We start from the raw sequence: 12,029 nt of genomic DNA on the forward strand, positions 1-12,029 counted from the left end.
AGATAGATATACATGTAGTTGAAATGATAAGATATCCTAGGTATAGTAATGAAAATGAGGCTAACTGTAGACAGCATGTTTGGTAGGACTCCATTTGTCTTAAAAGATGAGATTTTATCTATGTATTGGTGTTTTTTTATATATAGAAATTTTCTGAAAGAAAGGTAACAGTAGATACCCCTAGGGAGTTAGACATTGGAGATGGACAGTAGTAAGGGCTTCTTAGTATATGCTTGATTTTTAAAAAATTTTTTTCACACAAAAAAAATTGTAGTTAGACATTGGAGATGGACAGTAGTAAGGGCTTCTTAGTATATGCTTGATTTTTAAAAAATTTTTTTTCACAAAAAAAAAAATTGTTTTTACAGTGATCATGAGTTACTTAGAATAAAGAGCTAGTTAAAATAAATAAATACAGAAAGTAATTGTCTCTTAAGTGTAACAAACAAAATACTATATTGGGTAGAATGAATTTCTGTTGAACATGCCAGAAAATTTTATTGACATTTGCCATATTTATTATTACATCTTCCTTTGCTGTTCCTCTTATCCAAATTAAGGAAGAAGCTTTCTCTAGTCTGTTTCAGGAATTTTGCTAGACATAGTCAGCATTGGTGATAAGGTAAACTAAGAAAATTATCTTAGAAATTCTGACCTGGCAAAACAGCTTTTTAATAAAAGATCTTTATTTCCTACAGATTCCTGACATTCAAAACAGCTGGCTTTTAATACACTGCTACTGCATCAAATCGACAATGAACTGGAATGCAAAATCAGAGAGTGTCACCTTACCACCACAGTATCCTAAAAAACAGGCATCTTTTTTGGAGCAAGCTTTAGTAAACACACTTACCACAGCATCTCAAAGTTCTTTAAACCATCCTGGAAGTAACCAAGAACCATGCCTATTTCTCAGTAATTTAAATCCAGTTTCACAGCCGCTGCTCAACATCAGAAATTATAAAACTCCTCAACAAATCCCTATTTCTGATATGCATAGTGGGACCATTGTGACCTCACAAACTTCAGTAGAAAGAATAACATATGCAAATGTTAAAGGACCCAAACAACCAAATCACGATTTGCAAATGTCTTCAGGAGTTACACAGGATGTATGGTTGAACTCACCAATGAGGAATTCTATGCTTTCTCATACAGGGGCAACTGTATCTCATCAGACTGGTTTTGGAACGAATACGCCCAATGTACGTGCACTACAGAATCAATTTCTAACATCAGATACCTATTCTATGCAACTACAAATGATCCCTTCTAATTCCGGAAGAGTTCCTATAACTTATCAAGGAAACCCGAGACTTAACCTACCTTTATCAGAGCAGCAGGTTGATTGGGCACAGCAGTGTGCATCCAGTGGATTGACTTACCCAGATTACAGACCACTTCCAAAGCAATATAGTTATTCATCACGAAGCTTTTTGCAGGATCCTACTCTTCAGAAACAAACCCCTATGTCATCTGTATCATTACAAGTTAAAAATAGTCAATCTCCAAATCCTGCCCTGACTTTACAGTCAAAGCAGATTGCAACTGTACCGTCATATCAGTATGCGGTTACTCAAACTGACAAAAGACCTCCTCCTCCTCCTTATGACTGTAGGTATGCAAGCCAGCCTCTGCAAAGTACTCCGCATGTTGTTAAACACACTTCTATGGAAGTTCCTCAGAGTCAAGAAATGAACTTATCTGAAATGAGGAAAGACTTTTGTAGAGGCTTTCAGCAGCAGTGGCAAAACCTTAATGAAAATTTCAGCACAATGGGAAATTCCTGTAACTTGAGAGTAAATACCAATGTCAATCAGCCTTTCAGTGAACCTGTTAGATCTTCTGTGGGTGGTGTTCAGGCTCTTACTCAAAATAATCAAGAGAAAAGAGTGGATTCTCGAAATCTAACTTCAAATCAAGTACTGGACACAAGTGCCACAAAAGAAAAGTTAGTGAGGGATATTAAAACATTAGTAGAAATAAAAAAGAAGTTTTCAGACCTTGCAAGGAAAATTAAAATTAATAAAAATCTTTTGATGGCAGCAGGTTGTATTAAAACAACTAATACCTCTTATAGTGAATCAGCTCAAAATTGTGGGTTGTCTCTGAAACAAACTGCCAAAATCCAGTCTGGACCACAGGTAACCCTAGGCCCTCCAGATACCGTGGAGGATAAACCACCAACGGTAATGGAATCTACAGAAGAAACAAATAGAACACACAATACATTGAATTCCAACCTTCAGGACAGAAATTTTAACCAAGTCAGTTCTGTTTTACTAACTTCTGGCTGTTCGCAAGTTGTGAGTTCTTTAAAGACATCAGCTGTTGAGATTACCCAGGCAATATTAAATAACACCCAGTTTTCATCAGGAAATTTAGACAATGTTGCACAAAATGTGCCAACAAATTCTGAAGCAACTTCTCTTCCTCAGTCTACATCCTTTGAGGAATATGTTTCAAAATATCCAAATAAAAATAGGCTAATTCTCAGTTTACTTGCATCTGGAAATAAAACTCAGAAGAAATTATTAAAAGATACTAATGAACGTATTCATGATTCTAAACTGCATAGTTTTGAAATGAATCCAAATGTCCAGAACACTGGTAACCAAGTGAATTTGAAAACCATGGAAACTCCAGGTACTCCAAGTACTTGTAATATAAATGCCAAGATTTCAAACAGCTCTTCTTGCTTTGAGCATAAATCCTTCAATGGAATGTCTTCTAAAAGTGACTCTCACTTTTCCATGGAATTGCTAGCAACATGTCTTTCTTTGTGGAAAAAGCAACCTTCAGAACCTACGGAAGAAAAACAGTGTAATGAGTCAAAAACAAACAAAACAGCGGTTGGAATTTCAAAGCCTGCGGACATCTATGAGAAGAGTCCATTTTCAGCTGTGGGAAATTCTCAGAATAAAATTGTAAACAGCTCACAAGACACAGTTTTATCAATGGTAGCACAGAATTATGAGTCTTCAGGAGCAACTACTACAAAGGGGATTGCTGTAGTATCACCCTTAATTCTTTCAGATGTCAAAACATTGTCTGTCAAAGGTATAACACCTGAAGCTTTACCTGAAACAATATATCCAGTTATTAAAGAAGGCAGTGTTTGTAGTTTACAAAGCAAATCCTCGGAAAATACTGCTGCTTTGAATGTTAATGAACCAGTGACAAGTGCCACAAGCACCAAGATTTTCCCACTAATTCAGAAGGATAAGCAAAGTGAGTCAACTAATACTAATTCAGAAGTCACACCTAATACCAATCAAGGAAAGCATGACAAATCAGAACCAGATATCCAGTATCCTGTGAGTGATCAGCAAACCTCATGTATATCAAAGGACAGTGATATTGTGGGCAGAGATGTATTACAGATTGGCAGTATTTGTTCTCTTGTTGAAGGTGATACCTCTTATAATTCCCAAATAGCAAAGATATTCAACTTGCCCTCTTTGCAAAAGGTTGAGCCACAGAAACCTCTACCCAATCACCAAGTAATGAATAGTAGACAAAATGAACAATTTGACAATATCACTGGGAATAAAGACTTTGACTTTCAAAAAGATAATTTTGTACAGTGCACAGATGTTTCACATAAAATAACTGATCAGTCAGAGTCACTGCAACCTCCAGAACCATCGACTTTGAAGTACATTGGCGCAAAGTGTGGAATTCTAGAGGAAAGCAGTTTGGAGCATATCACTAAAAATGAAAGCATGGCTAATGATATGTGTTCACCAGCTGCTATTCAGCAGGATAATTACCCTCAGGAAGCGGCCCAGGATCCTACAACAAATGAGAATCTCAAAGATAAGACATCAATCTTATACCTACATGATCAGCTGTCAGAACTTTTAAAAGAGTTTCCCTATGGTATTGAACCTGTGAACATGCATGAAGGTTTTGTGGTCCAACAAATGGCACACCAAATCTCAAAAGCTCAAACCTGTGGTACAACCGGTTGTGACTCCAAAGACTCAACAGACCAGATACAAATTACAATATTAAATTCAGAGCAAATGAAAGAATTATTTCCTGAACAGGACGATCAACCCAATGAGGTAGACAAACTGACAGAGCCTCAGAAAGAAAAGCCTGTCACAAAAGAAGGGAACCAGTGTGACCCACAAGCACATACAGTTGAAGAAACCTGTGATTCTGTAATACTGGATTCAGAAAAAGATGATGTCCGTTGCTGTGCGTTGGGGTGGCTCTCTATGGTTTATGAAGGAGTACCTCAATGCCAGTGTAATTCCACTAAGAACTCAACTTCAAAGGAAGAAAAAGGGAAAGATCCACGTTCTCCTTTGGAGACTAACGGTTATAAACAAGGAGAGAGAACCTCTGACAGAGATGTTCCTATTGCATTTAACAGTCCTCCAAATAATCAGCCGAAGATTCTTCTGACTTGTCCAATTGAGAAAAAATCTTTTCCTGAAACAGAGCAAGGCAGGAATATAAAAGATAAATCCAAATCAGAACATAATAGCTCATTAGGGACAGAACAAGAATTATCTGGTCACTTTTTATCTAAAGGTGATAAAAAACCAGATTCTTTGCAGAGTCACAAAAGAAAAAGAAAACTGCAATTTCATGAGATAACTTTTCACTCCACTAACAAAATTGCAAAGTTTTCTCAAGAGAGCCTGCAGAGGAAGCTCATGGCACAAAACTTACGACCACTAAAACCAAAGATGGGTTTTTTGACAGGTAAAAATAAAGATTTGCATGTGAAGAATGGTTCTTTGGTACAGTCAGTATCACCGGAAAAGAGAAAATTGAAAGCAGGTGGTTCTAAACAAAAAGTTTTGGAAAAGAAGTTAGATGAAGGGAGCATACTTGATTCAGAGATAAAGAGGAAGAAATATGATAAACAAGAGCAGAATAAGAATGTGGGAGGTGGTGCATTTAAATTCTGTAACCTTTTCTCAACCACAGGTGAAAGAGCCAGGATTAAAGAAAAGACAGTGTCAAATGTTAAGTCCTCAGGCTCTATGGATAGCTCATCTAAAATTAATAGAGTTCTATCACCAAAGGAGTATTTATCAAGGCAGAAGCATAAAGAAGCATTAAAGAAAAACTACCTGAAAAATGTACCATGTGATTCTCAGTATATGAGGTCCAATAAACTTTCTACGCGAGTGGGAAGTTGTGGGAGATCAAATGAGAGACACAATGGCAGTGTACAGACCTCGAAGGAATCATTAAATATTGGTGCAAGCCATGGTAAAAACCTCAAAGCCCATCATTCCAAGGAGTCTAAAACATACATTTCAAGGAATATTAAAGGAACAGTTGGTGGAAAGCCACCTGATAAAATGTGGAGTGATAAAACCAAATTAGACAAAAATTTAAGTAATGTAAATAATGACGTTGAATTCAGCCAAATGGCTTCCCAAGCAAAGGATCAGAGGAAACTGTATCTGAACAGAGTTGCATTTAAATGCACTGAACGTGAGCGCATTTGTCTCACAAAATTAGACGGTTCACCCAGGAAGGTTAATAAAGAAAAGAGACCAGAAAATAAACCTAAGACCCTTTTACCTGTGAAAGATACCACAGAGAAACTAAGCATGCTGGAGTTTAAATTATGTCCAGATGGACTATTTAAGAATACAAACCCTGTTAAAGACCAGAAGGATCTGCCATCTCCTAGGAAGGAGCAAGCTCCTGTGCAAGGTCCAGTATGATTTTTTTGATGGTGTCTGCAGCATTGTAATACTGTAGTTCAGCAAGTGACAGAGCATCTCTCCTGACTTCCCTGTAGCTAGGAGAGACTTAAATGCATTTTGCCTTTACTTAGTATTTAGTTTTCTGAGTAAGTTGATGGTTCATTGGGCAATATTTATTTTAAGTTTGTGTCCCACTTATTTTAAATTATACTACATTCACATTAAAGACAAGAGGTACATAAAATTGTAAGGTTTGCCAAATACAAAGATTTCCTTTTGTGCCAAGCAGTGAAAAACACTCTTTGTGCTAAGTCAGAAAAGCATCAAGTGTACATTATTTCAGGTCTTGGCCTTTGTTCATTCTTTTTTGGGGCTTGCAGTTTCAAAGCCCTGTGAATTTGAAATTTTGGTCTAAATGTTAGGAGATATGTAATGTTAATGAAATCTTTTTGTACATACGGAAGTGGTTTGACTTACTGTCATCTTTGAAGCAGTTGGTGATTGTGTTATCACTAAAGTTAGAGTGGTACCTTCTAGTCTACTCATGAAATACACAATGGGAGGATCTTGGAAGCAGTGTTGTCCATTGTTGAGTTACCAAACCTGAATGGAAATCATGACTGTTGGTTAGCCGAAGGATAGAATTCTCAATGTAGTGCAAGATGGAAGCAGAAAATAGAGGACTCATAACTTGTGGTAGAAGGAAACATTTATGGGCCGTGGATAGTATATGTAAAACATTGTGTTGAGAAACCCAGATTGGAAAACTAAAGGATTTGAATGGAAATCGTAGTTTCTCCTGTACTGTGTTCAGACAGTATCTGTTTGGGTGCATAAAATTACAATGTAAATAAGGTACTTTTTCTTGTAAGGTGGTAGGGATATATGAGTAGAGTATAAAATTCATTTTGTAAAGTACTGGTGATTACACTTGGTTCTTAAAACTAGATCCTTAGAATCTAAGGGGCTGGTTGGAAGTGGGTGCAGCAGCAGTGTGAGGTACATTCTGTCTCATGTGCCCTTACGTATCTTGAGATGTGTTGGTGTTCAGCCCAAGTAGGAGAAACATAATTACATAATGAAGGTAAACTTTTAAATTGTGAGATTCAGGCACGTCATATGGGAGAACGCATTTTTCCATGCCCTTTTTCGTTATGTGTGAATATATCTGAGGCCTTCTAAAATCTAATTTAGGCTTACATGGTTTTCCTTCATTATAGTACTAAAAGAGATGAATAGCAATATTTAGAGATCTGAAAATGAATATTTAAATAGTTTCAGGAATAAAAAGTACAAAAGAAGACTGGTTAAAATGTGTGACTGAGGAGAAAAGGATGCCGGAAGCCAACCAAGAAATAGGTAAAACCGTCTATTTAAGTTTTTATTTTACTTACCTGGCACTTTGTCATATATAAGCTGGATTACAGTTATGAAACTATTGTGAAGTTTGGTTTTTAATCCATATTCTTTTAAAAAATAGTTCAGTGTCTGTATGAGTGGTAGGAAGACATTCTCCTATTTTTTCTCTCATGCTGTGGACAGAGAAGTAGTGATCTCCTTCCTTTTAACAAGAGAATTCTCATCACAGTGACTTAAGACAAGGGGTTGGCATACTTCTTCTGTGTAGATAGGTTTTGCAAATCATAATGTCTCTCCTAAATACTCTAACATTGCAGTGAGAAATGGCTGTAGAATAATGAATGAGCATGGGCTATGTTCCAATTAAACTTTACCAAAACTTGCTAGAGGCTGGGCTTGGCCCACAGGCATACCCTGTTAGCCAACCCCTAGATTAGATTATTTGCAAGTTAGGTAATTAAATTCTCTAAACCAGGGAGACAAAGATGTTCCCATTTATCAATGAGAGGTTAGATGATTTGGCTAAAGTTACATAGCCAGTAACTCAATAGGGACTTGAACTACATCCCTGTCTTCAAAGTTTATTAAGTGTGGAATTTGAGTTATTTTGATGACCAAAGACTGATGCTCCTAGTTTTTTGTTTTGGTTTGGTTTGGGGTTTTGTTTTGTTTTTGTTTTTTGCTGGGAAGGGTTTTGGGCTGAGGGCCAACCAGAAAACCAGAGTTTTTAGTATCTGATTTTTAATTAGTGGAATGAATGTATTTTGTGTTTTAGGGTTTTGCATTGAGAACTGGAACCTAGGGTTCAGGAATTTTATTTTAGTTTTGGTTAATTAAATACGAAAAGTTCATAAGAGTCTTTTGAAAATTGGGAGAAGCAGAATTTTGCCATGAGCAACAGTAAAGAGAAGCAAGAGAAGAAGTGTGACAAAGGTTGAGAAGAGCTTATAAAGAATATATGTAAGCAGGCATGTAGAAATGGAGTCTTACACATTGAAGATACATAAAGGGAAAAAGAAACCTGAATGAAAGAATCAAAGGAAGAAGAAATGTGCACTCTTAATTAGAACAGGAAGACAGCTGAAAGAGGAGAAAATGAATTAGTGAGAGAGTAGAAAACACACCCCTAAAGTTGGAACACAGGAAGTGAAATATGAGAAAGATGGAAATGGGTGTGGAGATTGCAGCAAGAAAGTTCCTTGGAAAAAGGGAGGGCCATAAGCTTTGCCTCAGAGAGAGTTGAGAGGCATAACTGGAATCTGAATCTGAAAATACTCAGAAGACAGATATATGCACAGGTTGACCAAAGACTCGGAGCAGCATGAGCTAAACGACAGACATGAAGATACCTGCAGACAGGATGAGCAATAAACACTGAAGGTGGGACATCAGTACTCAGGATCACTATGAAAATGACACAAAGCAGGGCCCAGGCGCAATGAGAGATGCAGCAGGGTGAGAGAAAAGCTAAGAAACAAGTCCAGAGCTCTGTCAAAAGTATTACAAGGGCTTCCCTGGTAGCGCAGAGGTTCAGAATCTGCCTGCCAACGCAGGGGACATGGGTTCGTGCCCCAGTCCGGGAAGATCGCACATGCTGTGGAGCAACTAAGCCCGTGTGCTGCGACTACTGAGCCTGCACTCTAGAGCCTGTGAGCCGTAACTACTGAAGCCCACGAGCCTAGAGCCCGCTTGCTGCAACTGGAGAGAGCCTGCGTGCAGCAACAAAGACCCAATGTAGCCAAAAATAAATAAAAAAATAAATTTATAATTTAAAAACTTACGAGACTCAGGGAAATCATGAAAGACAGAGCATACCAAGAGGAAGAGACTGGAGAACTGGAACTCCCAGAGAGCTATAAAAAACACACTTTAGATAAGCAACACCTAAATTTGGTGGCAAAGGTTGGAGTGTAGATGGAGCAAGTCGTGAAACTGTCAGGGTGAGGTAGAAGAGGAGGTGACAGAATCCAGCGGAAAGCAGCTTACAGCTGCACCTCAGGTATCAGCATTCATAACAGAAAGCTGATGTGCACGGAGAGGAATTTGAAACAGATAAAGAATTAAGGGCTTCCCTGGTGGCGCAGTGGTTGAGAGCCCGCCTGCCGATGCAGGGGACGCGGGTTCGTGCCCTGGTCCGGGAAGATCCCACGTGCCGCGGAGCGGCTGGGCCCGTGAGCCATGGCCGCTGAGCCTGCGTGTCTGGAGCCTGTGCTCCGCAACGGGAGAGGCCACGGCAGTTAGAGGCCCGCGTACCGCAAAAAAAAAAAAAAAAAAAAAAGAAGAGTAGCCGTCCTCTGTTACCAAAAAAAAATAAAGAAAGAAAGAAGAGGACAGAGTGCTTGACCCACCCAGGCAGAAAAAGGTAAAAGAAAACTTTTTCAGAAAGGAGTGGCTAGAGCAGGAATGTAAAATTTGGGAATTCAGAATTGGAACAGCTTCTGAAATATAGAGGCACATCTAGAAATACACAGAGGAAAACCTGGCTGGGCCCATCAAAAAAGGGATAGTGAGGCTAATGACAGCACTGAAATAGTCTAAAGAAACAGAAAAATACAGATATTTCTTAGAATACCTAGTGCATAGCAAGGCCAGAATATACAAGCTGTACTTTCCATTTACTCTTTGGAACTGGCTTGCGTTTGTGCTTTTTATATTGCTAGGTTAGATGGCTGTTAAGAAAGTCACGTTCATAATAGTGTGCAAATAATAAGAGTTTTTATTGGGCAAGGGTACAGGTAGAGCAGAATAGCCCTGGGCAATGAGGATGGGGATGACGTTAGAAAACAGCCCCCAAAGGAGAGGCAAGACGTCCTGTGTATCTACTTTATAATTTTGTAGGTAAAGAGCCAGTTTGTCACACGTAACTCTTTCCCTAATTTTTTATCCCAGAGAACAACACGTTTTCCATCTCAATTTATATTGATTGTATACTAGTCACTAACATTAAGAGTAATAAAGTAAATAAAATTTTTGTTTCCTTAGATGATAATGTTTTGGCTAATTCAAGACTCTCCAAGAGAAGTTTCAGTGCAGATGGATTTGAGACACTACAAAACCCAGTAAAAGATTCAAAAGCAATGTTTCAAACCTACAAAAAGATGTACATGGAGAAGAGAAGCAGAAGTCTGGGTAGCAGTACTTTAGAATAATTTGAGACTTTAATTCTTCTGATGGTTCTCTAATTGCCACAAGAAAATTTGTCACTTTCCTTTCAAATTATTTTTCTGGAAATAGATTGCTGTGATAAAATTTCTCAGAGTTTGGTTACCATTTTAGGTTATGTATATCGACGTTAACTTAATTAAATTGGCTTGAGAACCTTATTTGTGGGTAGCAGACATAAGAAATAGATGGTATTTGTCAGGGAAACCGTAAGGTATTGAATTCTGACATTATTGAACCAAGTTTACCATTATTTTAAAAGGAATTATTATACAAATCTTGTTTTGAAATGCTAACTATCCATCCTAAGGGAGACCTGTTCATTACTTAAGGACTTGTTTATTTCCTCTGGGACTGTATTTTTGTTTCTAAAACTTATTAGCAAAATTTATTTTTCAGAAATCCTCACTGTGAATGTCAAAGTATATTCTTAAGTATTTTATACTGAATTGTAAACTTTTTGTCGGAGTCTTGTTTTATACTTGTTAAACTGAACATAATTTTTGGATAATGTTTAAACATTACTTTTCATACTTGAAATAAACATTTATTTTTTAAAAAGTATATCCGAAACAGTTTGATTTGTGTTTGATTTCCCGCCCTCAAAACAGAGCACATTTTAGAAAGGTGTTTTTAAAAGGAGAAATGTTGGGCTTCCCTGGTGGCGCAGTGGTTGAGAGTCCACCTGCCGATGCAGGGGACACGGGTTCATGCCCCGGTCCGGGAAGATCCCACATGCTGCAGAGTGGCTGGGCCCATAAGCCATGGCCGCTGAGCCTGCGTGTCCGGAGCATGTGCTCCGCAACGGGAGAGGCCACAACAGTGAGGGGCCCGTGTACTGCAAAAAATAAAAAAAAAGGAGAAATGTTAATTAGGCTGTCCCAAGTAAATATTTTCAGGTTCATTCATTAGAAGAGCAAAAATTTAGGTTCAGGAAATTGCAAGGAAGGCAAACTAACTCTTCAAATGTTTCTGGGCTTTACTTTATGATTACTAGAAGTAGAAATGTGTTGTTTTCATAAAATCTTAATGCTACGTAGTTCACACATTAAAACTACATTTCTGAGAGTAGAGAGAAATGGAGAGTTTTTCAGTTGGATGTATAGTTTGTTTTGCTAGTGCAAATATTCTTAGCACTATTGAACTGTGCACTTAAAAGTGCATGAGATGGTAAACTCTTATGTACATTTTATCACAAGTTTTAAAAATACATTCTGAAGACTTCAGAAGACTGGGCTTCTCAAAATATTAAATAGCATGCTTCCATAGGAAAAGCCGTTGTGCTCATCCTGAGCAATGTCAGTAGAAGAATCAGTTAGAAAAGCAATGGTTGGTAGAACTGGCACCATAGCACCAGTCAAGGCAATGCAATGGTTCCAAACTATGAATATTAGTGGTCATTATATTGGTCATTGTGTTCTTTTTTTTTAACTGTTTATTTTACATTGGAGCATAGTTGATTAACAGTGTTGTGATAGTTTCAGGTGTACAACGAACTGATTCAGTTATACATGTATCTATACTTCTTCAATTCTTTTCCATTTAGGTTTTTAAATGATAATGAGCAGAGTTCCCCATGCTATACAGTAGGTCCTTGGTTATCCATATTTTTATTGGGGTATAGTTGCTTTACAATGTTGTGTTTGGTTATCCATTTTAAATATAGCAGTGTGTACATGCCAGTCCCAAACTCCCTAACTATTCCTTCCCCCTGGTAACCATAAGTTCATTCCCTAAGTCTGTTAGTCTGTTTCTGTTTTGTAAATAAGTTCACTTGTATCAGTTCTTTTTAGATTCCACCTATAAGCGATAACATATGATATTTCT

At 37.7% G+C, this 12,029-nt stretch overlaps 1 protein-coding gene across 8 annotated transcripts in view; it reads left to right on the plus strand.

The window, feature by feature from the left end:
* The window catches only part of RESF1 (retroelement silencing factor 1), a 32,874-nt gene extending 22,137 nt beyond the window's left edge, over positions 1 to 10,737 (plus strand). For 5 of the 8 annotated variants that reach the window (XM_007116735.4, XM_028491171.2, XM_007116737.4 and 2 more), the window contains 3 exons: positions 699 to 5,688; positions 6,957 to 7,040; positions 10,023 to 10,737. In XM_007116735.4, coding sequence (XP_007116797.2) covers positions 699 to 5,688; positions 6,957 to 7,040; positions 10,023 to 10,189 — 5,241 coding nt within the window. In that variant the 3' untranslated portion in view covers positions 10,190 to 10,737. The other 3 variants (XM_028491174.2, XM_028491173.2, XR_008617680.1) reach the window with 3 other exon arrangements.
* Positions 10,738 to 12,029: the final 1,292 nt, after the last annotated feature.

This window comes from Physeter macrocephalus, chromosome 6 (assembly GCF_002837175.3).
Source record: "Physeter macrocephalus isolate SW-GA chromosome 6, ASM283717v5, whole genome shotgun sequence".
NCBI lineage: Eukaryota > Metazoa > Chordata > Mammalia > Artiodactyla > Physeteridae > Physeter > Physeter macrocephalus.